Source organism: Gadus morhua, chromosome 19 (assembly GCF_902167405.1).
Source record: "Gadus morhua chromosome 19, gadMor3.0, whole genome shotgun sequence".
NCBI classification, from domain to species: Eukaryota; Metazoa; Chordata; class Actinopteri; order Gadiformes; family Gadidae; genus Gadus; species Gadus morhua.
This window is the reverse complement of record NC_044066.1, coordinates 18662479-18687185: the sequence shown is the minus strand read 5'-3', so window position 1 is coordinate 18687185 and position 24707 is coordinate 18662479. Positions and strand designations below refer to the sequence as shown.

The 24707-nt window shown below is 47.7% G+C and overlaps 3 protein-coding genes across 3 annotated transcripts; 2 read left to right on the top strand and 1 right to left on the bottom strand.

Annotated features, from left to right (window-relative positions):
* The first annotated feature begins 296 nt into the window (after window positions 1-296).
* Window positions 297-2086, top strand: LOC115532213 (achaete-scute homolog 4-like). Its single transcript, XM_030341831.1, has 2 exons — window positions 297-510; window positions 647-2086. The coding sequence occupies exon 2, from the start codon at window positions 647-649 to the stop codon at window positions 1178-1180; it is 534 nt and encodes a 177-aa protein (XP_030197691.1). The 5' UTR covers window positions 297-510; the 3' UTR covers window positions 1181-2086.
* Window positions 2087-6349: 4263 nt separating this feature from the next.
* LOC115532665 (zinc finger protein 768-like) lies at window positions 6350-8194 on the top strand. Its single transcript, XM_030342544.1, has 2 exons — window positions 6350-6500; window positions 7323-8194. The coding sequence occupies exons 1-2, from the start codon at window positions 6350-6352 to the stop codon at window positions 8192-8194; spliced, it is 1023 nt and encodes a 340-aa protein (XP_030198404.1).
* Window positions 8195-8523: 329 nt separating this feature from the next.
* LOC115532199 (uncharacterized) lies at window positions 8524-24231 on the bottom strand. Its single transcript, XM_030341802.1, has 9 exons — window positions 23546-24231; window positions 22591-22726; window positions 21690-21994; window positions 12637-12799; window positions 11742-11843; window positions 11114-11309; window positions 10482-10596; window positions 10079-10244; window positions 8524-9718 (listed from the first exon to the last, which is right to left on the bottom strand). The coding sequence occupies exons 2-9, from the start codon at window positions 22723-22725 to the stop codon at window positions 9539-9541; spliced, it is 1362 nt and encodes a 453-aa protein (XP_030197662.1). The 5' UTR covers window position 22726; window positions 23546-24231; the 3' UTR covers window positions 8524-9538.
* Window positions 24232-24707: the final 476 nt, after the last annotated feature.

Sequence of the window (24707 nt, the reverse complement as noted above, 5' to 3'; positions counted from 1 at the left end):
GACCCATTTCTCATACTTTATATAGAATTAATCATATCATACCAATATGGCTCATAGGAACTGCTGAGATGAATGGCCACTGAATGCTTGGACCGTACACAGTTGTATTTCTGTGTTTCCGTGCGTAAAGTTTCATTTTAGTTTGGTCTGCCTTAAGAAAGCCACACGAATTAATGCAATACTAGCCAAATAAAGATCAAGAGGCATCAATGAAAGCGTTATTATTTATCGTAACTATTTCACCATTTCACTGTGACTGCTTAATAAGCTGTTCCGCCTTCATCTCCTACCAGGGTTGGATCTCTAAATCCTCTCGGCCGTTACTGTTTCATCTCCGCCCAAGAACACACCCATCCAGAAAGCCCCATATCAAGAAGAAGGCTGCCTCGCTTGTCACTTCAATCGCATCTGTGCCCCGAATACTCAGAGACATCACTAAACTTAAACGGCATACGTTCATTTCTTGCAAAAAGCTTTGAAAGAGGATGATTTCACGAAGACACTAAAGGGGTAAGAATCGCTGGGTTGGGTGTTTCATAACTAAATTAATAAATAAATTAGGAGGATGCTTAGCAGGTTCCCTGAATCGAAGCTGCCCTCAATCTTGACTATGCTTTAACTTGTGCTTTTCGTGTGTGTTTCCAAGATGTCTCGTCACACCGCCGAGTTAATGGAGCACTTCTCGTTCGTCCGGCGGCAACTAGCGCTCCACCACGGCGCGTCCGCGGACAAGACGCGCCGCGCGCAAGGCTACAAAGACGCGCTGGCGCTTCCGTTCCACCTCGACGCGACCTACCTGGACGCCTCGGGTCAAGCCGTCACCGGTCGTTTGGCCTACCTGCCTTTCCGCGGACATCATCTGGATCTCGGCGGGGTGTGTGACTATGCCTACGAGCCGGCGTTCATTCGGAAGCGCAACGAGAGAGAGCGTCATCGAGTGCGCTGCGTGAACGACGGTTACGCGCGGCTCAGGGAACACCTGCCGCGGGAATTGGAGGAGAAGAGACTGAGCAAAGTGGAGACCCTCCGTGCGGCCATCGACTACATCCGCCAGCTGCAGGGGGTGCTGGAGCGGAGCGCGTCCGGCGTCTTGGAGATGTCGCCCGGAGACGCGCGTAAAAGTGGTAAAACCGGCCAGCCACGTGGGGCGGAGTGTAACAGCGACGGCGAGCTTTACTAGAAGTTTAGAATAGAAATAGAAGCATGAGGGTTTTCTTGACTTTATACGTTGAGACTATAATAGGCCTACTTTAAAAAATAAAAATAAACGCTTTGTACCACTCGAAGATGTGATATTTTAAAGTAGGTCAAGGGTAACATATTGAGATTCTTTTTTAGAACTTCCCAAGACACTGTACACAGCATCACTGTGTTTGTTTGGTGGCAATCTTGGTAAATTTCCATCCACAATTCTCTTTATTTTTTTAAGTGTTATCCATTACAAAAAGTAGCCTTACACTGTTTACAAAAAAAAGACTATCATATTTGAATATAAAATTGGGTATTTATATTGGAGATAAATTAATCAGATAATAATTAAATAAGCCATTATTTATTTGTTATAGAAGAACAGTTTGGAATTGTTTCATTGTATTTTGTCAATAAACATTGGCATTTACCAAAATGTATTCCCATCAAATTTGTTGCAATGAGACTTCTGTCAAACCAAATAAAACAATCACTTTTTGGGATAACATTTAATTGTATGGACTCATGGATTTATGATGTAGGCCCATAGACCTATGTATGCAACCTTCATAGTCAACCGTCTTAACAGAATCCCAAGCATGTGGTTATGCCCACTTCCTCTATTATTACCTCAATCCCAATAATGCCTTTTCAAAGCCAACCCCAACTTTTGATCTGCAACCTGCGTGAGGCTGGGCCGGATATTCCCCATCCCAGGGGCGGAAGAATGCACCGTTACACAGACGGAGCACCTTAGCAAAGAGAGGGAGAGAGAAACGCGCCCTCACATCTATTTTTTTGTTTATGTCTATCCCAGCCTGCATCCCACCATTAATTCCCCCAGAATCATTCTAATGTGGAAAACATAAAAAATAAAACAGTTTTGAAAGAGATCGTACCGAGGTTGTGTGCGTGTGTCTGTGCTTGAGTGGATGTGTATGGGAATAGGTGTTTTGCCGTGACATTGTGTGTGTGTGTGTGTGTGTGTGTGTGTGTGTGTGTGTGTGTGTGTGTGTGTGTGTGTGTGTGTGTGTGTGTGTGTGTGTGTGTGTGTGTGTGTGTGTCTGTCTGTCTTGGGGGGAGGGGAATTAAGTGGAGATGATTAGAAGAGTGTGCGGGTACCTGGGTTTGATGGTTCAGTGGCACTCTGGAGATATGGAACATGGAGATACTTCAATGAAAGCCATTATGGTGTGTTATCTCTTCAGACTCAGACACACACGCGCACACACACACACACACACACACACACACACACACACACACACACACACACACACAAAGATTTGAATCATATTCCCGGACAGATTCCTTTCAGGAATGCACTGCTTTGCTATTTGATACTAGAATATAGTGTTGCTGATTCAGGGTTTGTGTTTATACCACGAAGCAAACAAGTAAATAATGTGGTTTGATTCTAAATGAGGCACACAAATCAAATAAATTCCAAGAAAAAATACCATCATAAAATACCTTTACCCGAACTAAGAGAAAACATGAAAATATAATTGCTTTAACCAGGCAAATGTAATGAACTACAAATACACTGTATCGTATTGCTAGTATGTCTACTAATCCTACTTTTTTTTGTTGTTGGTCTTTGGCTAGACACTTCTCCAGAAACATGCGACAAACCAGGATCTGTAGAAAATGAAGGGATCGAGTAAGACAGAGTGCCACCATGGCTCCAAGGGTAAACACACACTTTGTGACAAAGAAAACCCTGACATTCTTCTCATGAAAGGAAAGACTTAAACCACAAGATTCCACACACAGATACAATGTGCTACGGGAAATCAACCTTTCAAGAAGTACTTCGGTTGCATTACAATAGTATGGGGCTGTAAACGAGGAACTAAATTAAATTACTGTGGGGAAATGCTATTTGTATTAGAAAATGTTGCTCATCCACAAGTGAAATGTGTGGATTGTTCAGATTATCACACAGTTGTATGTGTAAAAGTCACTGTATGGAATGCTTTACATTTGTATAAGTGCATGTGTGTTTTGCTTTACCCTGTGGCATATCTGAGCGTATGCTAAGCGGGTGAATGGAGCGAGAGAGAGAGAGAGAGAGAGAGAGAGAGAGAGAGAGAGAGAGAGAGAGAGAGAGAGAGAGAGAGAGAGAGAGAGAGAGAGAGAGAGAGAGAGAGGGTAGAGAGAGAGAGAGAGAGAGAGAGAGAGAGAGAGAGAGAGAGAGAGAGAGAGAGAGAGAGAGAGTGAGTGAGTGAGTGAGTGAGTGAGTGAGTGAGTGAGTGAGTGAGTGAGTGAGTGAGAGAGAGAGAGGGGTAGAGAGAGAGAGAGAGGGGTAGAGAGAGAGAGAGAGAGAGAGGAGGGGAGAGAGAGGGGTAGAGAGAGAGAGAGAAAGGGGTAGAGAGAGAGAGAGAGAGAGAGAGAGAGAGAGAGAGAGAGAGAGAGAGAGAGAGAGAGAGAGAGAGAGAGAGAGAGAGAGAGAGAGAGAGAGAGAGTGAGTGAGTGAGTGAGTGAGTGAGTGAGTGAGTGAGTGAGTGAGTGGGAGAGAGAGAGAGAGAGAGAGAGGGAGAGGTTGAATACAGATGTGATCAGTAGGCTGAAGCTTTATCAGTTAGGGTGAGATTATGGGACCACCAGGAGGGAGAAGAACTGAACGTGCCCGGACAGAGAGCCCTCATGGTTTCGGTGTGGAAGAGGAAGCTGTCGAGGTGAGACACCGCTGGCTACTGGTCTGTACGAACAACAACCAGGTTATGTGACTCTACTGGAGTCCATGTGCAGCGACAAATCATGTAAAAAAAAAACTATGATATCATACAATTTTAAAATCGTGTACGATTAAAAATGTTAAAAATCAGACATTGCAAAGACAAATACTTATGTGATGATATATTTAAAAGTAAAACTTGTGTAGGGGTAGGCACTCCGCTTCTGACTGCACGAAACGGCAGCTGCCACGAGCAGACGCCCGTACCTACTAAACTATTATTGATCCATCATTTAGGGAGAAGGGATGAGATTAGATACGTTTTTCTTCTTGTCACCCCTTTTCGATCGGGTGAGGCAAGTGCTAAGACAGTTTCTGAACATTTGTGGTTTTCATTGTTTGTTAATATTACTTGATTGTAACTGTCAACTTGTTTCATAGTTTTATTTTATTGTTTATTATTGCTTATATATTTTTGGAAATATTGTAAATTCAATTAAAAAAAACTTAAGGAAAGTCTCGTTTTGGAAGGGTTCTCCGTGGCCTTCGCGGGTGTTGGGAAAGGGGGCAACTAGGCTACTCCTTTGTAAGTTGTATGCCACTCCATGTTTGATACACCCTATTAGGTCCTCCTTTATTAGGTTGGGATCCTAATCTGCCTGTGAGGACCATATCTTATTGATGGATGTGACGTTGCCAGTGGTGTGCTCAGGATGTAAACAGTGAGGTTTTCCTATGAAATATTATAAAATCCTATTTCTACAAGTTGTCAACACACAGAACAACTTTTTAGCTGAAGAGGAAGACTTGTCACCTTTTAATTATAAAGTAACAGTATACAATGTGGATAGGACCTAGCAAGGTTAAAAAGTCACTAAAAAAATCTTAGTGCCTTTAGAGTCTATGAGACTTTTCAACCTAGGTTGAAAAGTCAACCTAACCTATGCTATATCATACCAAGTTCTAACTTGAGACAGTACCGTATTTTGCCGTCGCTCTCTACTGCTGTCAATGATTGGGCATGTTGAGAACGCACCACTACAAACTCGAATGGCTTTGACTGGCAGTCCCTGATAATTATGAATGTCTGTTGATGCTGCTGACATTTAGCCAGGCATACAGCCCAATGCTTACCTCATGAGTTCCATTATGCGTTTATACCCGCTTCCTACGGACTGCTTTAAGTCAACCACGTGGACGCATACAATGGGGGCTGGACGGAGACGTCTGCGCGATCAGTTCCTACGGTTCTCCACACTGACTACAAGTATGGGCCAAGTATCAGCTTCAGGGGTTTCATTGTATTGATATTCGTCTTCCACCAGATGTCACCTGTGGGACAGGTGTGTGGAACAACTAGGCGGATCGTCAAGGAAAAAACATAATGTACCCGGAAATTTGGTTCCAACTGCTAAACGAAAACCTTGGTCACTAGTTTCTCCCTGGGACCAGCTACTGTTTGTTATGATGTAGGTTATGTCTGTTATGATGAAAATGATGGAAAGCAGCGTCGGTGCGTGACTTAATGATTCCGTTGTCTATTGCCGAGGTAGGGAATGAAGATTATTTAAGCCAGGTCTTATGTTGGAATGGGGGACCCTCACCCCAAAAATGTTTGTAATGATTAATGAGGGTTTTATTTTATTCTTTTATTTTGTAATGCCTAAATGGTATCAGTGATAAGAATGATAATAACAGGCCGTGTGCCAATTCAACCAAATCCCTAATATCGCTGGGGTTGTCTTCTTCGGGTCAACTAACTTGTATGTAAATGTGCATTTCATATCTAGATTTTTGATAGGTGTTTAATTATTATATAGTCTCTAACTTTAATATAACTTGTTTTTTATGTGTACCTTACCTTACCTTCATTTCCTCTCTGGGATTAATAAAGTAGGCTACATATGTCTGCTACGGTTGCTCATATAATGAAAGATATAATTGATTATTATATTTTATATTTCCTCGTGCTTCTCGTAATAAACACGACATAGATCAGATCTTTAAAGAACCAGGGCCTACAATAATAGCTGTAAAGAATATAATATGCATCCTAACTCTACCACGAGACCAAGACAAAACCAGAGGAGAATAATATGGGTTCTTCTTATCCATATTGAACTCATGACTGGCTATTTGTTTTTCTCTTTATTTGTTTGTCTATTTCCTTCCTCTTATAAATCGTAGCATTGTTTTCCTTATACATTGTAATTTTGTTTCATGTTGCATCACTGCTGTGGCAACCACATGTCCTGTTCAAGTACCATCTTGTCTTATATAACATGTTCAGCGTGCAGCATCCACTTTAAGAATGATTTTTTATTTCTACCTGTGAGTGAATAGATCTGCTGGCCAAGCGTTTGTCTTAATACGCAACACTGATTGAATAGTAGTGTGTGTTCATTCAATGGTAGTGTGTGTTCATTGTGAACACTGCTGATCATCTTGACTCCCTCAGAGTCGCTGCGCGTGGAGGAAGTCATGGCCAGCCTATCGCTCCCTCCCAAAGCCCCTGCGGTCTATCTTTGGGAAGCGCAGCACGGCAGTGACTCTGACCTCCTGGTGATAGATGAGGACTCCTGGGACAGCTCCGTGGGCCACAACGAGGAGTTTTTGCCCACAAAAGCATCAGGTGAGACGTGGCCTGGCGCAGACATGAGCTTAATGCTGATTCCCAATTCACCCCTTCACATAAAACTCCGGCCTCACCCCTAACCCTCATTTTGCGCGTTCACGCGCAGGGTAGCATTTTCCCAATTGTCAGGGGTAGGGGGTAAGGGGGGGGGGGGGGGCTTATAAGCCCTGTGGGGAGAATGAGTTCATTTAAAGTCTGTTGTCTTTCTTGTATTCGCCTTCTGTCTCTTCCTGTTGGTTCCTGTACTTTTTTTGTTTTGATACTTTTTCTGTAATTAAATGATATATCTATGAATGACTGTATAAGTCTTCCCTTGGCGCATTACGTGGCTGTACTGTCCTCTCTGATGACCAGGGACAGGGGTTGACGTTGAGTTTGTAGCGTGATGGAGGAAGGGGTTCCATTCCGGAGATCTCCCCAAAGGTGTGTGCGGATGGCTGGTTTAACCTGTATGCTTCGATTACTCAATGACCCCCAGGCTGGCATTGAGTCACGCAAGATGAGACAGCTTGAACCATCCATCCACACACACACACACACACACACACACACACACACACACACACACACACACACACACACACACACACACACACACACACACACACACACACACACACACACACACACACACACACACACACACACACACACACACACGATCTTGTGCTTCTCACACCAACCCTCAACGATGTACATTCCTCTGTTTTAATATATTCTTCTATGTGTACAATATCTTCGCTCGCAGTATCCGTTGACATGCGCTGTCACGAATGCTCCCCTCACTCTCGGCTGCTCTACTCCCCCCCCCCCCCCCAGGCAGCGGGCTGTCCTCCCCTCGCCGGCGGCCCGTCGTGGCTCAGCCGGCCTCGAAGATCCACCTCCACCAGAGCAGTGCCTCTCCCACCGCCCCCCTACAGCCCAACCCCCCCAAACCGCCAGCACCCCACGCCTCCGCCACTCCAGAACCCCACCTACCTCCCACTACAGAACCTGGCGTGGGACAGGCGCCTTCACGGGGCCGAGGGCCGCCCGAGAGCCGGAGAAGAGCTGTGGACGGAAGGCACCAGAAGAGGGGACGGAGGAACGGGAATGGCGACGTGCTGGAGCAAGCGCCCGCGTCCGCCGAGACGAGGAAGAGGAGAAAAGGTGTCGAGGGCGAGGGTATTGGAGAGAGGGTGGCCGGGGAGGAGATGCCGACTTCCCTGTCCCCCCCTGCAGGGCCCGAGGGAGAGGAAGGGCCCCCGAGGGCCCCGCGGGGGGGGGCTGACGAGGAGACGCGGTGCCCGCTCTGCGACAAGACCTTCCCCCTCCGCGAGCAGCTGACGACGCACCTGGAGCTCCACGCGCTGCGCTACCGCTGCCTGCCCTGCGAGAGGCGCTTCGGCAGCAAGTCGGGGTACTACCAGCACCAGCGGGTGCACCGGAGGGGGCGGGCGTTCCGCTGCGCCCTCTGCCCCGTGAGCTTCTACACCAAGAGCCACCTGGCGGTCCACGGCCGCCTGCACTCGGGGGAGCGGCCGTTCCCCTGCGCGCTGTGCCCCAAGCGCTTCTTCACCGCCAGCTGCATCAAGCGCCACACGCTGAGCCACAACGGGGTCAAGCCCCACCGGTGCCCCCGGTGCGGCAAGGACTTCTCCCAGAACGGGAACCTGAAGAAGCACATGGCCACTCACCAGCTGCCGAGGTGACACCGTGGTGGTACGATCGCGCTGTGGTAATATAATGTGAACGATGACGCGCAATGGGGTGCAAAAGTATACGTTTTATTTTTGTATGTACAAAGAGGTGAAATAAAAATTGTATGCATGAATACTTTTCACCCCTTTTTATGTGGTACAAGCTTAGAACTTCCTGAGAAACTTCCTGAGAATTCAATAGATAGTATAGGAGCCACATCCAATACGTATGCTCTGTGTGGTTTGACCCCTGGCTGACCTCGTTGACCCGCTGTGTTGATGTTTCCCAAACGTTCATACTATGCAGCGGCGTGAAGCAATGAATGTTCCGTGCGATGGTCTCCGGTTTGCAACTCGTTTATTTCCTCACCATGACACCTATTGCATGTGAATACGGAATACATTCATATAGATCCTCAGAAACATAACATCCTCAGAAACATAACATTGTTTGACCCCTTCCGGGGTCAAACAACAGAGGTAACCCAAATGACGTACCCTTTATACCTGTGCCCTCACAGGTATAAAGGTATAAAACCCTAACCTTAACCCCAGGGTTAGGGTTATGGAAAACAGGAAAATGGCTCTTACAGATAGTACTAGCTAGAGATGCTCCGATCACCGATTACCAAAAACAAGATCTACCGATTGCCGATCACTGCCGATCACAGAATGGAAGGGGAATGGGAATCTGACATATATTTTATCTATAATCTGGATAGGCGACAAGCACCATTTTTGGTTCTGATACTCCTCTTTGGATCCCCCTTGACTGAAACATACAGCTAACGCCTCGTGCCCACTGCACCGTCAGTCAAAGGACGTCGGAAGGCGTGGCTGACGGATTTGGGGAGCTTTCCGGGGTCGTCAGAGCCCGAGACATTACACACATTTGCATACGCGATCTGATTGGATGACGGATCCGTTGCTGCCGAAAAAGTTGAAAATCGTTAAACTTTTTGACGGAGCCTTCAGCGCACGATTCCACAATGCATTGCGCGTCCGTCCCCATTCAAAGTCAATGGGGATCAGTCAACGGACGGAGGCAGTAGGCACGAGGCATTAATGCGGTCACCAAAGCCTCTGCCGACTGTGACTGTCATATATGGTACTGAAATGTGCCTGCGCGCATACTGTTGTATGTAGGGTAAAGCAACAAAGAGTTATGCAAGTTCTCAGTAAACAACACTGAACGTAAAACCGCCTCGTAAAACCGCCTCCTAGGGACAAGAGAGGGGCATCTCTTCTCGCTTGCGTCAGTGCCGTTGTTCCACCCGGGGCGGGGATCTTATCCGTCATACACAGCTCACAGAGGATCGAAAATGTACGTTTGGGGGAGTCGGCAGACGATGAGCATCAGTGGGGTGCCGGGCCGAAGGAGGTGTTGAGGAGACCCATGCTGCTCAGGGCGCGGTTGACCCGTTGGACTAGAGCCGGAGCCATCTTCAGCAGCCCCTCTTCCCGGACCAGGTCACTCTTCTGCTGGCTGTTCTTCCTCCGGCGGACGTGGTGGAGGAGGCCCTGCTCTGAACCAATCTGCAGTGAGGGCGTTAAAGGGGACATATTATACCACAAGGTGTGACTATTATGTCACCTCTGATGTTATTCATCTGATCGACGGTATCGCTTATTCGCGCTGAAACGTTGAGCCAATTGAACAGAAAACGTGTTATGGTTTGTACGATCATCTTGTAATTTATCGTGTTACATTTCAAAAGTGAATTCCTTTTTTTTAAGACTGCGTGAAAGACAAGACTCCTCAGCTAACTTGCAATGAGCATTTTCCCCACTTGCCAATCATCGATGACATTCGATGTTCATCTAATTGTGAACAAACTATGGATCAGAAGACGTATGGATGAATGGACCGTGTGTGGGACAGTGTGAACCGCTGACCGTCTCTGTGCGGCCTTTGTTGAAGTGTGCCTGGACGGCGTGGACCTCCATCTGGAGAACGCTGCGTGGATCCAGGACCAGCTTCCCACCCGCCCCGTCCGTCTCCCTCAGCGTGTGCAACAGGAAGTTGGTGCCGGGAAGGTGCTTCCACTCCAGAAGGTCATACCTGCAGAGGAGCGACGGGTCAGGGTTAGGGCTTAGGGCTAGCCCTATTGAAGGGAAAGGTTGGGACTGTGATGTGGAACGAGGGAAATGTTTGGGACTGTGTTGTGGAACATAGGAAAAGTTTGGGAATGGGATGTGGAACATGGGAAAAGTTTGGGAATGGGATGTTGAGCGAGGGTAAAGTTTGGGACTAGGTTTTTTGGGACCTTTTTTGTTATCTTGCAGCTGAAACACATACTTGCTGTTTTCCTCCTTTTCCTCCAGACGGAAAATGTTGTTGGGAAAGTAGAAGTTGACGTTCTCGCCATGGGCTTTCTCCAGATCAGACATCAACGTTTGAAAAGACACGTTGCCTGTCAAACGATTCTCATCATTATTATCATCATCATTCTCAATGTCACTCACTCTCAGTCAGGCCTCCCTGAACCCCGAGCGACACCAGAGACCTCATCCTTAAAAGCCACTTTGGAAAACCTAGTCTCATGAGACCATCCCAATCTCAGGTCACATCCTGAACCTGGTTAAAGCCTTTTCCAGAAATGTCAAAATGCTCCGCCTAGTCAGTGCTCTGTGGAGGGAGTTTCCGTTCATGACGGTCAAGGATTGCCTAGGTTCACAGAATTTAAATAGACAGAGCAATCAAAACAGTTATCGTAAATAGACTGAAAAACCACGTTAAAAGATTAGGAGAAGTCTGCATTAACATCCAAGACCACAATCACCAAGTCATTTAATCAAATTGCCAATATTTAAGGCTGCACCAATATTTGGTCATCAACGGATGCACAGCAAATGCCAGATAGACATTCATCTCGAAGCGCACACTTTAACATTGAGTATTGGCCTCTATTGAGGCCAGAGCCGACCTACCGGTGGGTACGATCACCTCATCTGGGTCATGCATGAGGACGTATCGGGACTGGTGCATGTTCCTGTAGAGACAGTCGTTGTTGGCGGGGATCTGGCCGTAGTAGTGGATATCCCCGGGCGAAGTCGACGGAAGCCAGCTGGAGGACGGTTTCAAGTGGGAGCTGATTGGCCAGGGCAACACCTGAAGAAAACCCACCTGTGCAAGAATGTGATCATGTTTTGGGGGTCTTTTGTGGGCTGCAGTGTGGAAGTAGGTTTACACTTACATGGTGTCATCCGAAAGAGTGGACTATATATAGGGGATAAGTGGGCCAATTCAAACACGGCACATGAAACGTTAAGAGAGGATAGGAATACGGGCTATGACAATGTTATTATTATGACCCTCCCCAGGTGGCTGGGAAGGGGGGGGGGGGGGGGGGGGGGGGGGGGTGTGTACCTGACCTTTGACCTTGCTCATTAGGTCAAAGGTCAGGTACATGGTGTGGACACCAAAACCAGAAAACACAGTCATAAAAAGGTGTTCTTGCGGTGTTCTATATTCTCTCTAATGTTAATGTTTTCCTCTGTCCCTTGTAATGTAGTGCAACCCCAAGACTCTTAGACGACTCTTAGCTTGTCCGCATACTTTGCCGGAGTAGTACTGAAGCACCGTTTCCATGGTAGCGGAGCAGCTCGTCTTGTATAGGAAGGCCTTTTGGATACCTAGCAGCTGGTAGAGCTCCATCGCCTGCACAAACACACAAGCATACTCTTCTTTCAATTTCCAATCAAATAATAAATGTAATTTTCTTTAATTGACAACTTTAACCTCGGAGCAGAATTCATATTGTATTCGTTTTCGTTTGACCAGGTCCTCTTAGACTACTTGTTTCTGCTGGTCTTTACAGTCGTCATAACAGTGATAAGTTCTCAGGACTTATGTTGCAAGTGTTAGACTCCTGACAGATACTTAAAGACTGGTCTTCCATAGATTTAGATAACAACATGCGTACGGAAGTTATCGGGACCTCGGTTCCACTGTCAATTGGCTTTTTGCTCCTCACTGCAACCTCACATCCTTCAAGTCATAGTTAAACATTTTATTTAAAAGATCCAGGGTATAGGATTGCATGGCATCTAGCAGAATGAACTTGACGATGATGTGACGTGACAGCTTATCAGTGTTCAGTTCCTGAAGTCTGGTATAAAAATGCTAAATGAGTTAAAAACCCTAACATTTTCATGGGTTTTAACTTTTGGCACCAGAAAAGTTTACAGTTTGCTTTTGTTCTGACCGCACCATTACACAATACAGGTCAGTAAAGGCCACCATAGTACTTGGGAGGGGACAGGGGGACGGGGAGATTCAGATGGTTGCAATCTGCAACCTCACCACTAGAGGCCACTCATTGTATTCAATTTCAAAAATAGAAACTTTTAGTGGTAGTTATTTCTTTCCCACAGCTATGTTTTCAAGAGAGCCGGGGGGGGGGGGGGGGGGGCTAAGAGTGCATAGCCATGCTGCAGATGAGTGTCCACACCTGGACGAACTGCAGCACGTTGTCGTAGTGGTTGAACAGGCTGGGCATGCAGAGCGTGAAGTTCAGGGGCATCCGGGAGCGCTCTGGGGCGCGCCGGTTCAGGACGGGCAGGAGGGTGAGGTCGGAGAGGTCCTTGCCGTCCTCCGACACCAGCCCGACGTACCTGGGAAATCGTTCGCCCCCCCAACATTAAAAGGTGACATATTATACCACCAGGTGTGAGTGTTACAGCTGCTACAAGCCGTTTTTAAAATCTACCTCTTCCGACGTCACAAGTGGGCGTGGCCACCTAGACATGCCCTGGATAGATCACTCAAAACGTTGCTCATCTATCCGTCATATATCTTGGTGGATACGCCCACTTGTGATGTCAGAAGAAGCAAGTATTCAAAATGGCTTGTGACGCTAATCACACTCACAACTGGTGGTATAATATGTCAGCTTTAAAAAAACAAAAAGTTGAAAAACAGGCAAAAAATTGACCCATACGTGACTAAAATGTATATTTATGAATGGCGTTGTGACGTTGACTTTTAATCCAGCTAGCTTCGTTAGCCGTCTTTCCCATGCAGTGAGATGCTTAACCAATGGCGGTTCTACACGGGGGCCTACGGGACATGTCCCTGCCCCCCCCCCTGTGGTCCCCCCGTGCTCACCAAATAAAACAATTAGGATTTTACTAATTTTTCGGAACTAATGCGACGCATCGTTCTACACGGGTTAATTAGAGCGGCGCACCCAAACACGGCTGCTGCTACTGCTCGGGGAATGAGAGCGCAGCGACTACTCTTGGAGAAAGGCGCTGTACGATTTCTCCAGTTGCGAGCTCCAGAGTCGAGGCTAAGCAAAGCGATTTCATTTCGTAAGTGACTCGTTGTTCTTGCACATAACCGTGTTACTGTAGTTCCTCACACTGATGATGAAATTAAGTTTGTAAATGTCTGATCTCGATACATTTAGAAACGTAATCATATCCAAGCAAACTCATCGAAGCAGAATCATCCTAATATCCGTATCCTTGCTAGGTCTAGGCTACAAAATGTTGTGAAGTTAACCACGTATTTTCATCAGTTTTGGCTGCTGCATTGGGATAAAAAATACATTTGAGTAAAGAGTAGTAGGCTATCTGCCCGTGTTAAGTAGGGAGGGATGGTTATGCAACGAAATCGAATGCATGCCCCTACGTTTTTTTCTTCTAATAGCAGCTATCATTAAACGAGGAAAGAACAGTAGAACAGGGAAGTTTCCTTTGAGCTCTTTAGACTGTGCAAGATTGCTGCAACCCTTCCTGTAAGCTCAGCCTCTTGTGAACACAGTTTCTCCACACTGTAACTGATCAAATAAATAGGAAATTGTAGTGCCGGAGGGAAAGGAGGACGTAGGCAGCGTAATAATAACCGTTTTAATCAAAAATACAGAGCAGAACAATCACTCACAGTGCATGGCTAGAACTCTCGTGCAACCGCATAAACCTTCCCCCTAGACCCTGTGACTCATATCCAGTTCCCTCCCACTCGATCATTCCCAGTAAGAGGGGAACACAAACCCATAATGTAGTCACTACACCAGCCCCCCCAGTGTTCACCTCAATATTCAAAATCCCCGCGGCGGGGAGGGCGTATGGCCCGGCCCCTACGACTGTAGGCAAAGTCAGGAGGTGCGGGAGGAGGCGTGACATCGTCCATCACATCCTCTTGTTGGGTGGGGCGGGTGGCAGCGACGATCGGAGGGCCGCAAGCTCTGGGGGCTTGTAGGGGCTGGAGGGGGGAATGGCCACGGCGTGGCAGGGGGGGTAGGACGGGGGGGGCGGCCCCTGCGTGGTGGCAGAGCCAAGTCTGGGGGCAGTTCAAGGTCCAAGTGAGCCGGTTTGAGGCGATCAACCGACACACACACAGGCCTACCCCCCACGTCAACCATGAAGCTCTTGGCTCCTGCCTCGATGACACGGAAGGGTCCATCATACGGAGGTCGTAGCGGAGCCCTGTGGCCGTCGTGGCGGATGAAAACGTAACCCGCTGACTGCAGCTCCGGGGGCACCCGCAAAGCAGGGACACCATGCCGCGTGGTCGGGACCGGGGCGAAGGTCTTGGCGCCATCCAGCAAGGAGGCGAGCTGAGCGGAGGTGGACCAGGGCTCTGTCGACTTGGGGATGAAGTCACCAAGGATCCTTGGGTGCTGTCCTGAGCCCAAGCATGACCCACGGAAGTTTGTCGAGCCAGTTGCCGTCAGTGAGGCTGGCCCGAAGGGCGGCCTTCATGGAGCGATGAAAGCGCTCAACAAGTCCGTTAGCCTGCGGGTGGTAGGCGGTGGAGCTTGACCCCCAAATTCTCCGCCACCGCTCCCACACCTCCGAAGTAAACTGCGGGCCAAGGTCAGAATAGAGGTCAGCAGGAGTGCCGTAGCGGGAGACCCACACTCCGATGAACGCCCGGGCCAAGTCGGGGGCTGTCGTTGAGGAGAGCGGGACTGCCTCCGGCCAGCGCGTCATCCTGTCCACCATGGTTAAGAGGTAGGTGAAGCCGTGCGAGGGGAGCAGGGGTCCCACCAGGTCCACGTCGACATGGTCGAACCTCCGCTCGGGCACCGAGAACTGTTCCAGGGGGGCCTTGACATGGCGATGCACCTTGGCGCGTTGAAAGGCAGTGCAAGTGTCGACCCAGGCCCTCACATCCCTCTTGAGCCCGTGCCAGACGAATTTCTCTGACACCAGCCGTAAGGACGGTTTCCTACCTGGGTGAGATGTGTACCGTGTACCGCCTCGAAGATGGGGCATCTCCAGTTGGTGGGAACTACAGGCCTTGGATGACCAGTGGAAACGTCGCACAGGAGCTTGGCCCCTGTATCACTGAAGAGCACCTCCTCCAGGCGCAGCCCTGTGTTCGACGACATTAGAGCTTGGACAGAGGGTCGGCGGCCTGATCCACAGCCATGCGGGAATAGTCCAAGTTCAGCTGGACCGCACCGCCCACCGCCCTGGAGAGACAATCCGCGACCACGTTGGGTTTCCCAGCCACGTGCTGGATGTCTGTGGTGAACTCGGAGATGTAGGAGAGCAGCCGAAGGTACTGGTCACTTTCGGCGAGCGTGTTGGACAACCCGCTGTAGACCGCCTCCCCCCGCGTACAGGCGAAGAAAGCGAAAGTCTGTGAGTTGACCAGGCGCCTGCTCCCCACGTCCACTAACAGGTTATGGGCGCACAGAAAATCTGCGCCAAGGGGGGGGAAATGTGACAGCTGCGACGACAAAATCCCAGGTAAAGCGTTGCCCTCCGAAGCACACGTCCACCGCTCTAGTGCCATAGGAACGCATAGGTGTGCCGTCCGCACCCACCAACTGCGGGCCGTGCTCCCCACTTCGCCACCTCCGATCCCCCTGACGGAATGATGCTCCAGTGGGCACCTGTGTCACAGAGGAATCTGCGACCGGAGTCGGTCTCTTGTATGAAGAGCAGCCTGTTGGTGACACCAGCGCTCAGGGCTACTACTGAGCGCCGGCCCTGCCATTTCCCGTCGGTCCAAAGGAGCAGGGCGAGCGGCACCGTTTGGCCTTCGCGCCAAAAGTGCCGTGGTAGAAACAATGGCCCGCAGAATTACCCTGCTGGCCAGGGGGTCTTGCTTCGTCCTTAGCTACAACGAACCGGTCCGCCTCCCTGGTCAGGGCGCGGGGTCCAACGATGGTGGTGTTAGCCAGCGCCATCCTGACCTGAGCTGGCAGCGTGCACATAAACAGCTCCGTGAAGATGATCATGGGGTCTTCTGTACCGAGCAGGTTTAGCATCCTCTCCATACGTGCACAGGGCCTCTCGTCTCCCAAGTCCGACATGTCAAATAAGCGGCGCACCCTCTCTGCGGTGGACAGCTCAAATGTCTCCAGGAGCAGGGCCTTGAGGCGCTCATATTTGTTTGTCGTCGGTGGGGGCGGACAGAAACCCCACCACACGCGCTGCGGTGGAGCTGCCCAACATAGCCACAGCATGGTTGTACCGGTCGTTGTCGTCGGTAACGTTGCTTTTGTTGAAATGTGCCTCCACTATAGCGAACCATGCAGCAGGCGATGAGTCCCAGAACTCTGGCAGCTTAAGAGTAGGGTTGCGCACGTCCTGCGTCACCCTGACAGGAGACGGTGATGTCTGCCGCTGTGAACGTCTTCCTCGGGTGGACATGTTTCAGAATTGCAGTGTTCGCTCGCACGTTTTTTGTAAACAAATAAATAACAAAAACGAACGTCAGGGTCACCAGTGTAGTGCCGGAGGAAAAGGAGGACGTAGGCAGCGTAATAATAACTGTTTTAATCCAAAAAACAGAGCAGAACAAACACTCACAGTGCATGGCTAGAACTAGAATACGTGCAACCGCATAAACCGTCCCCCTAGACCCCGTGACTCATAGCCAGTTCCCTCGCACTCGATCACTCCCAGTAAGAGGGGAACACGAACCCATAATGTAGTCACTACAAAATGGCACATTGTTTTGCACTTCAAGTTTTTTTTCACATTGACACTGTGGGGGAATGTGCCGCGTCTGGCCTGTACGGGGGAGTATTGGCATGTTGGGAGCACACTGGATCTGCGGGGGGAATGGGTCCGATTGCGAGCACTATGGAGGTAGATTTGTGTCTTTATTATGCAATCAAAAATAATAGGTTTGAGAGCAAGATTTTCCACACTGCAATCAAAAAATAGATTTGAGAGCAAAACTATCGACACTGCAATCAAAAAATTTTTTTTGCAAGATAAATTAACGTGATAAAGAAATTATTAATGGGAATCCAAAAGTTTTGTTTGCAAATCCAAAGTTTTGTTGGCGAATCCTAAAGTTTTGCTTGCGAATCCAAAAGCTTTGCTTGCTGTTTATGGCGACACGTTAGTGCCATAATTCACTAATGTGATAAAAGATGCATTCGGGCGTATTATATTATTCCACATGCGTAGATATTAACTGCGCGTGCGCAAATTACCTCTGCGCGCGCAAAACAGCCTCTCGCGCGCGCAAATTACCTCAGCGCGCGCAAAACAGCCTCTCGCGCGCGCAAATTACCTCAGCGCGCGCAAAACAGCCTCTCGCGTGTAACAGCCTCTCGCGAAAGGTGTTTTTGCGCTCGCTCGGATTTAATTTTGGCACTATGGGGGAAGGAACCAAGGCAGGGCGGGCTTTCCTATGATTGGCCGTTTCTGAAGCGTGATATTTGATTGACAGCCCTCCTCAGCCTTCCTCTCATTCAATTCTGAATTGTACAGTAAATGGCTGAAACGATAGTTACTTATTGTAACTCTAGATTCTATGAGTATAGGCGCAGCCTTTTAAGGCTATCGCTATTGGGTTATCCCTAGGCGTGAGCCTAGGGATAACCCGTAGCACAAATGTGTAATCCCCGACCACCAACAGCGTGGGCCTCAATTACGTCCGCATGCGGTGTGCCTCAATGACGTCCGCATTTCGCAGATAGTCGGGCGCCGGCGGACGTTCTGCTCCCAATAAACAGCTTTTCTTCAGCTATTTAAAGGACAATGAGGCCGACACTTAAAAGGCTGCGCCTATACTCATAGAATCTAGAGTTACAATACGTAACGTGTTTCAGCCATTTACTGTACAATTCAGAATTGAATGAGAGAAAGGCTGAGGAGGGCTGAGGTAATTTGCGCGCGCGAGAGGCTGTTTTGCGCGCGCAGAGGTAATTTGCGCGCGCGCAGAGGTAATTTGCGTGCGCGCAGAGATCATTTGCACGCTCGCAGTTAATATCTACGCGTGTGGAATAATATTATACGCCCGAATGCATCTTTTATCACATTAGCAAATTATGCCACTAATGTTTCGCCATAGCTGTTGAGCTGAATCTCGTGGGCGGTACCTACGCCGAAAGATGTTAGACACGTCTCTATTGGCCAGTCTCGATCGGAGTGACAGCTTGGCAACATCCACAGTTAGTAACGAGAGAGGGAGCTCCCGATTCCCGCTCTGTCTCATCATGGACTTCAAAACTCCCTCTCTCGTTACTAACTGTGGATGTTGCCAAGCTGTCACTCCGATCGAGACTGGCCAATAGAGACGTGTCTTACATCTTTCGGCGTAGGTACCGCCCACGAGATTCAGCTCAACAGCAAGCAAAGCTTTTGGATTCGCAAGCAAAACTTTAGGATTCGCAAACAAAACTTTGATTCGCAAACAAAACTTTTGGATTTGCAAACAAAACTTTTGGATTTGCAAACAAAACTTTTGGATTTGCAAACAAAACTTTTGGATTCCCATTAATAATTTTTTTATCACATTAATTTAGCTTGCAATAAAAAAATGTTTGATTGCAGTGTCGATAGTTTTGCTCTCAAATCTTTTTTTGATTGCAGTGTGGAAAGTTTTGCTCTCAAACCTATTTTTTGATTGCAGTGTGGAAAGTTTTGCTCTCAAACCTATTATTATTGATTGCATAATAAAGACACAAATCTATCTCCAAAGAGCACCTGCTCGCAATCGGACCAATCAACAATGTGTATTTACGTGCTTGCTTTGTCTCGTAGTCAGAGGAATGGGGAGCAGAGAGAGAGGCGATCGCTATCCGAGATCGCCAGGAACGCACCCTGTGACCGCTTGGAGCGGAGTAGAATTTACGTGGTTTGTTGGACTGCTGGGCGATCGCACCAGAGATCGCCAGGAACGCACCCCGGGACCGCATTGGAGCGGAGTTATAATTTATGTTCAAAGACTTGTGTTGAGTTGAACTGCTGGGGATCGTTCCTGTCTAAAACACTGGAAAGTGCCGTTGCTAACCAACTGTCCTCCTATCTCATCTAACGACCTCCTTGACCCTCACCAGTCAGGCTTCAAGAAAGCACACTCCACCGAGACGGCTCTCCTCGCGGTGACTGAGTCCCTCCGTGCTGCCAGAGCCTCGTCCCTCTCATCGGTCCTCATTCTGCTCGACCTGTCAGCAGCATTTGACACGGTGAACCACCAGATCCTTCTTGCCACTCTTGCCGAACTTGGAATCGCTGAATCTGCCCTTTCCTGGTTCACATCCTACCTGACGAACCGCACCTATCAAGTGACATGGAATGGCTCCTTGTCCAAACCTTGCATGCTCGACACTGGTGTCCCTCAAGGCTCTGTACTGGGGCCTCTTCTGTTCTCCCTCTATACCAGTTCTCTGGCCTCGGTAATTGCATCACACGGCTTTTCCTATCACTGCTATGCTGATGACACTCAGCTATTTCTCTCTTTCCCCTCATCTGAGAAAACCCTGATAGCAACACGCATATCGGAATGTCTGGCGGATGTCAGCACCTGGACAACTGCCCATCACCTGAGGCTTAACCTCAACAAAACCGAGCTTCTCCTAATCCCAGGGAAAGACTGCCCACACATGGACTTACTGGTCACCGTCGAGAACATTACTGTATCTCCCTCTCCCACTGCCAGAAACCTCGGTGTGGTATTGGACAACCAGTTATGCTGCACTGCAAACATCACTGCGGTCGCCCGATCCTGCAGATTTGCACTTTACAACATCCGCAGAATACGGCCCTTCCTCACAAGGGAAGCAGCTGAGCTTCTAGTCCAATCACTGGTCATCTCCCGCCTCGACTACTGCAACTCACTCCTGGCTGGACTTCCTGCCTCTGCGTTTAAACCTTTGCAGCGCATCAAGAATGCGGCAGCGCGCCTCGTGTTCAACCTACCAAAGTTCTCCCATGTGACCCTCCTCTTCCGGGACCTCCACTGGCTCCCTGTAGTAGCTCGCATCAAATTTAAGACGATGGTACTGGCATACAAGGCAGTCGATGGAACTGCCCCTGCCTACCTCCAAGCATTGCTAAAGCCACACACCCCGGCTCGATCCCTCCGCTCGACTACCTCAGCTGGACGACTGGAACCACCATCGCTAAGAGCTAGCAAAGGTCGATCAGCAAAGTCACAACTTTTCTCGGTTTTGGGGCCTCAGTGGTGGAACGAGCTCCCTGCCGCTCTCAGGACCGCAGAGTCGCTCACTATCTTCCGAAAAGGACTCAAAAATCACCTGTTCAGAGTTCACCTCGACTCTGCATAGCCACCTTTCCTCTTCTGACCACCATTGTACACTGTATTGTAGTGTATTGTATTGTATTGGCACTTAACTGTGTAGCAACTGCAGCAGCTGCTATCATGTCGGGGAATTGATTAACCTAGCGATTGTGGTACTTGCACTTGGTTCTATGAACATCCTTTCTGTACCGACAGCAATATATTGATGCACTTCTTATGACAAATGTACTTATTGTAAGTCGCTTTGGATAAAAGCGTCTTCTAAATGCCCTAAATGTAAATGTAAATGACCGAAATAAACAGTCTGTGGATTACAAACACAAACCCGGTGTCCAAGTGCTCAGTGACCCTTTGTATGTTGTACCCTGTACAATAGCCCTACCTCTCTTGCACGCTTGTACCAAACAAATGTTTATTAGAGTTTGTTGATTTAGGGCAAGCTCCATCAATTTAAGATAGTTTGAAAGAAAAATACAGACTGAAGTTATAAACTCTTTTACAAATTAAATGTTTAATTTTAAAGTAAAATAAAGTTTATAATCTTAAATATAATTTGCCTCTTTTTTGTGCCCCTTTGGTTATTCACTGGCCCTTCCTTGGCCCCCCTAGTAAAATGTGTCTAGAACCGACACGCCACTTGTGTAAACACAAGTGGCGTGCTTTTAAATTGTTCAAGGCTAAATCATATCAGATTAATTGCGCTGATTCAGGGCCATAATTCAGACATGTATAATTAAGATGGGTTTGGCTCTCGTAAACCCCCTAGGCCAACAAAGACTTCCTTTGTCCTACCTCATTCCTAAGGTCTCTATGGAAATAAGGAAACATTTTCATTTAACATTATAGTGATCAAATCGGTTCTCACTTAAAACTACAAAATAGCAGACCTTTACATTTCCTATTTAAACCACTTAAAAACGTACTTCAAATGAAGAACTTGGGCACCAACAGCCAACCCCTCTTTTTAGTTTATTTTGGGGTGCAAAGTGGCTTCACCCAAACAGTAAAATTGGTGCGATGCTTCCACTCTGTAAAGCCTACCTGGGCTGGCAGCCAGAGGGCATCGGGCACAGGAAGTCTCCCGTCCCGTATGAAAAAAAGTAGTTGGACGGGTGCGTGGTGCGCTTGGCCTCCACGGTAACCACCTCTCCTCGCTCTCGGCAGCAAAACACACAGCGCCCCGACAGCGCGCGCTCCGCCTGCGGAACGATGGCGATTAGCCGAACGCTCGCGTTGGCCGTGCGGTGCTCACGGAACGCGTTGATCAGCAGCGTCTTGGAGCCCGCTACCCGGGTGAAGGCATCGGACTGCACCCTGAAGCCGCACCAGTTGGCAGCCTGCTGGTCCTATGACAGGCAGAGCAGAAGGAAATACATTATTTCCTGTTTACTCCAGAAATAGTACTTCCGCTCAATTTGAATTTGAATGAAATGAAGTAGGCCAACGAGAGTGTGGTAGGACCAGGCTAGACATAGCCTACAAGTCTGTTCAAATTTGATTGTACCCAGAAATTGAATTTCCATGCAAGGCAGGCAGCTCATAACCTCTACAAATCTGGTTTGAATTTACATCAAAAAAAAATGCTTGGGTCAACAAGGCCTGAATTGTACAGCAGGAGGTATATGTGTTCTGTATGAGGTTAAGATGTGATTTCGGCCACTCTGGGTAGTAATCAACTCACCAGCTACCATGTTTATTGGTTTAATCAACTGGTAGTTGATCATTACTTAGAGCAGGGCACCAGTTGTACCCCGAGCGACACAATGGATTGCCACAGGCCGAAGCCTTCTTGCAGTTCTAATTGTGTAGGTTTTTTTTTTCTCGTAGTTTCTTATCCTTTTTTTATTTAACACCATTAAGGGTTATTTCAATGATGCTAATAAGGAACATCATGAAGTTAGTTCCACCGCTCGGCAGCTCAACACGCATGCATTGCTCCTACACTGATGTGGTTTCCGTGACGCGTCGCTCTCCGGTCCAACTGTGATCGCTGGTGTAGGGCCAGGGCCAGCATAATCACCCCCATCAGAGGTGACGCAACCAGGAAGACCCGCCCCAACGGTCGCCACGGCAACATGCTAACGGAACGGAAGGGAGGAGTTGAATGAAGAATGCAATACAGTGCAAATTATACCAAACGCTACAGGGAAATGTAATGAGTAACGTCACTACTTGTAGCAACGTTAAGCGCATAGATGTTATATGATGACCTATCAAGTAATAATTACTCATTTTAGTTTCAGTTTATGAAAAATCTGTCACAGAGTAGGCCTACTTGAAAATAATGTGTTGAAAAGTCACATAGTAACTAGTGGCCTTATTTTAAAATGAAACACTGTTGACATGAGTTAATCCAAGTAGGCCTAGTATTTTTATTTATACGGTTTTTGGTATTTGAGTAGAGGTAAAATTACTCACCCGATAGCAAACAGTCATTGTACTAGATATAGGCCTATATTATATCGATGCATTTTCAATCATATTTCCCGGTCAACTATGGGAAACGACCGTTGTTGAAAAGCCATCGACACATAATATGTCGATGGCTTTTCAACAATGGTCGTTTCCCATAGTTGACCAATGCTTATTTAATTTAGGGCATTACAATTTCGCAATCATTTTCTATACTTAATAATGATTGAAATTCCATTGATCCTCAGTTCAGTTGAAATTTCAAAATTGTTTAATATTCCTGATAATTGAAATAGCCTACCATTGGATTTCCGTTGATCTATGGACAGGATTTCAATATATTTGTTTCAATATAAAAAAAAGGGTGCAAAATGATGTAGAATCAACATCAGAGTTCAATGACCGTTGTTATCTGGGCAGTGATTTTAATTCTACTCAAATACCACATACCAAACACCACACCAAAATTGAGAGGTTTCACTCACCTTTGACTCTTGTGTATAGTTTATAGCCTACGTTGAATGGACTCTGTGCTCATAGATTGTCTATCCTGGCTAAAACCCTCATTCAGACTAACCACAGCTCTGATGTGGATATCCTGTTACCCTGTTCAACGCCCAGCTCCTCCCCATCGCTCCGCATGCGGAACGATGGCGAGCAGCCCAAGTTGCGTGAGGGAACCCCACGAACAGCTGGAGCTCACGCGCAGTGTTTACCAACTTACTTCACTGCAAAAATGAATACGATAAGTATCAAGAAGAAGAATGCTAATAAAGAAAGAGAGAAAATGGAACAACATAATGGAGACAACAACTTTGGTTGAAAGGCTCCCATCGCTCGTGCGGTGCTCACGGAACGCGTTGATCAGCAGCGTCTTGGAGCCCGCGGCTGAAGGCATCGGACTGCACCCTGAAGCCGCATCTGTCGGCAACCTGCCGGCTAACCCTACTTCGAATTGACTCTGTGCTCATAGATTGCCTATCCTGGCTGAACCCCTCATTCAGACTAACAGCTCTTCTGTCGATATCATGTTAAGGGCTCACTACGAGTTAGTGATGGAGAGGTGTCAAATCCCAGCTCCTCCCTGGTCAATGTCGAGTTGATCCTGACCATGACACCAGAAACACACCTCCCAAGAGTTGGCTACTGTCGGTGCATAGATGTGTATGAATGAGTGTGTGTGGCTGATGACTGAAGCAGCCCCAGACTTAGAGATTGGACTCCATGTGGGGGTGGGGGGGCACACCTGTTTTGCATTGAGAAATCAGTTAAACAAAAAGCGCTCTATAAGGGATGTACTTTTACTGTTTACATCCCAGGCATTGACAACGTATCAAACATTTTAATACATACATACATATTTATAGGGAGTTATGATAACACGGTAATGAATAGCAAATTTACCATTCTATTACTTTATTTCCTTATGTGGAATTCATGATGCCATGCCTTAGTTCAAACTATTTAAAGTTTTCTAAATACAAAAGCAGAAGTGTTCACTTCTTCTTTTTGTGGTTTGAAATGAAACTAGTGAGAGGCTGGTGAGACCATAGTTACTGATTAAATTAAAGCAGTGGTGTCTAGCAGTGAGGCTGCAGTTTGCAGATAGGCCAAAGCAGGATTTAAAACCATACTGAATTGTCAATT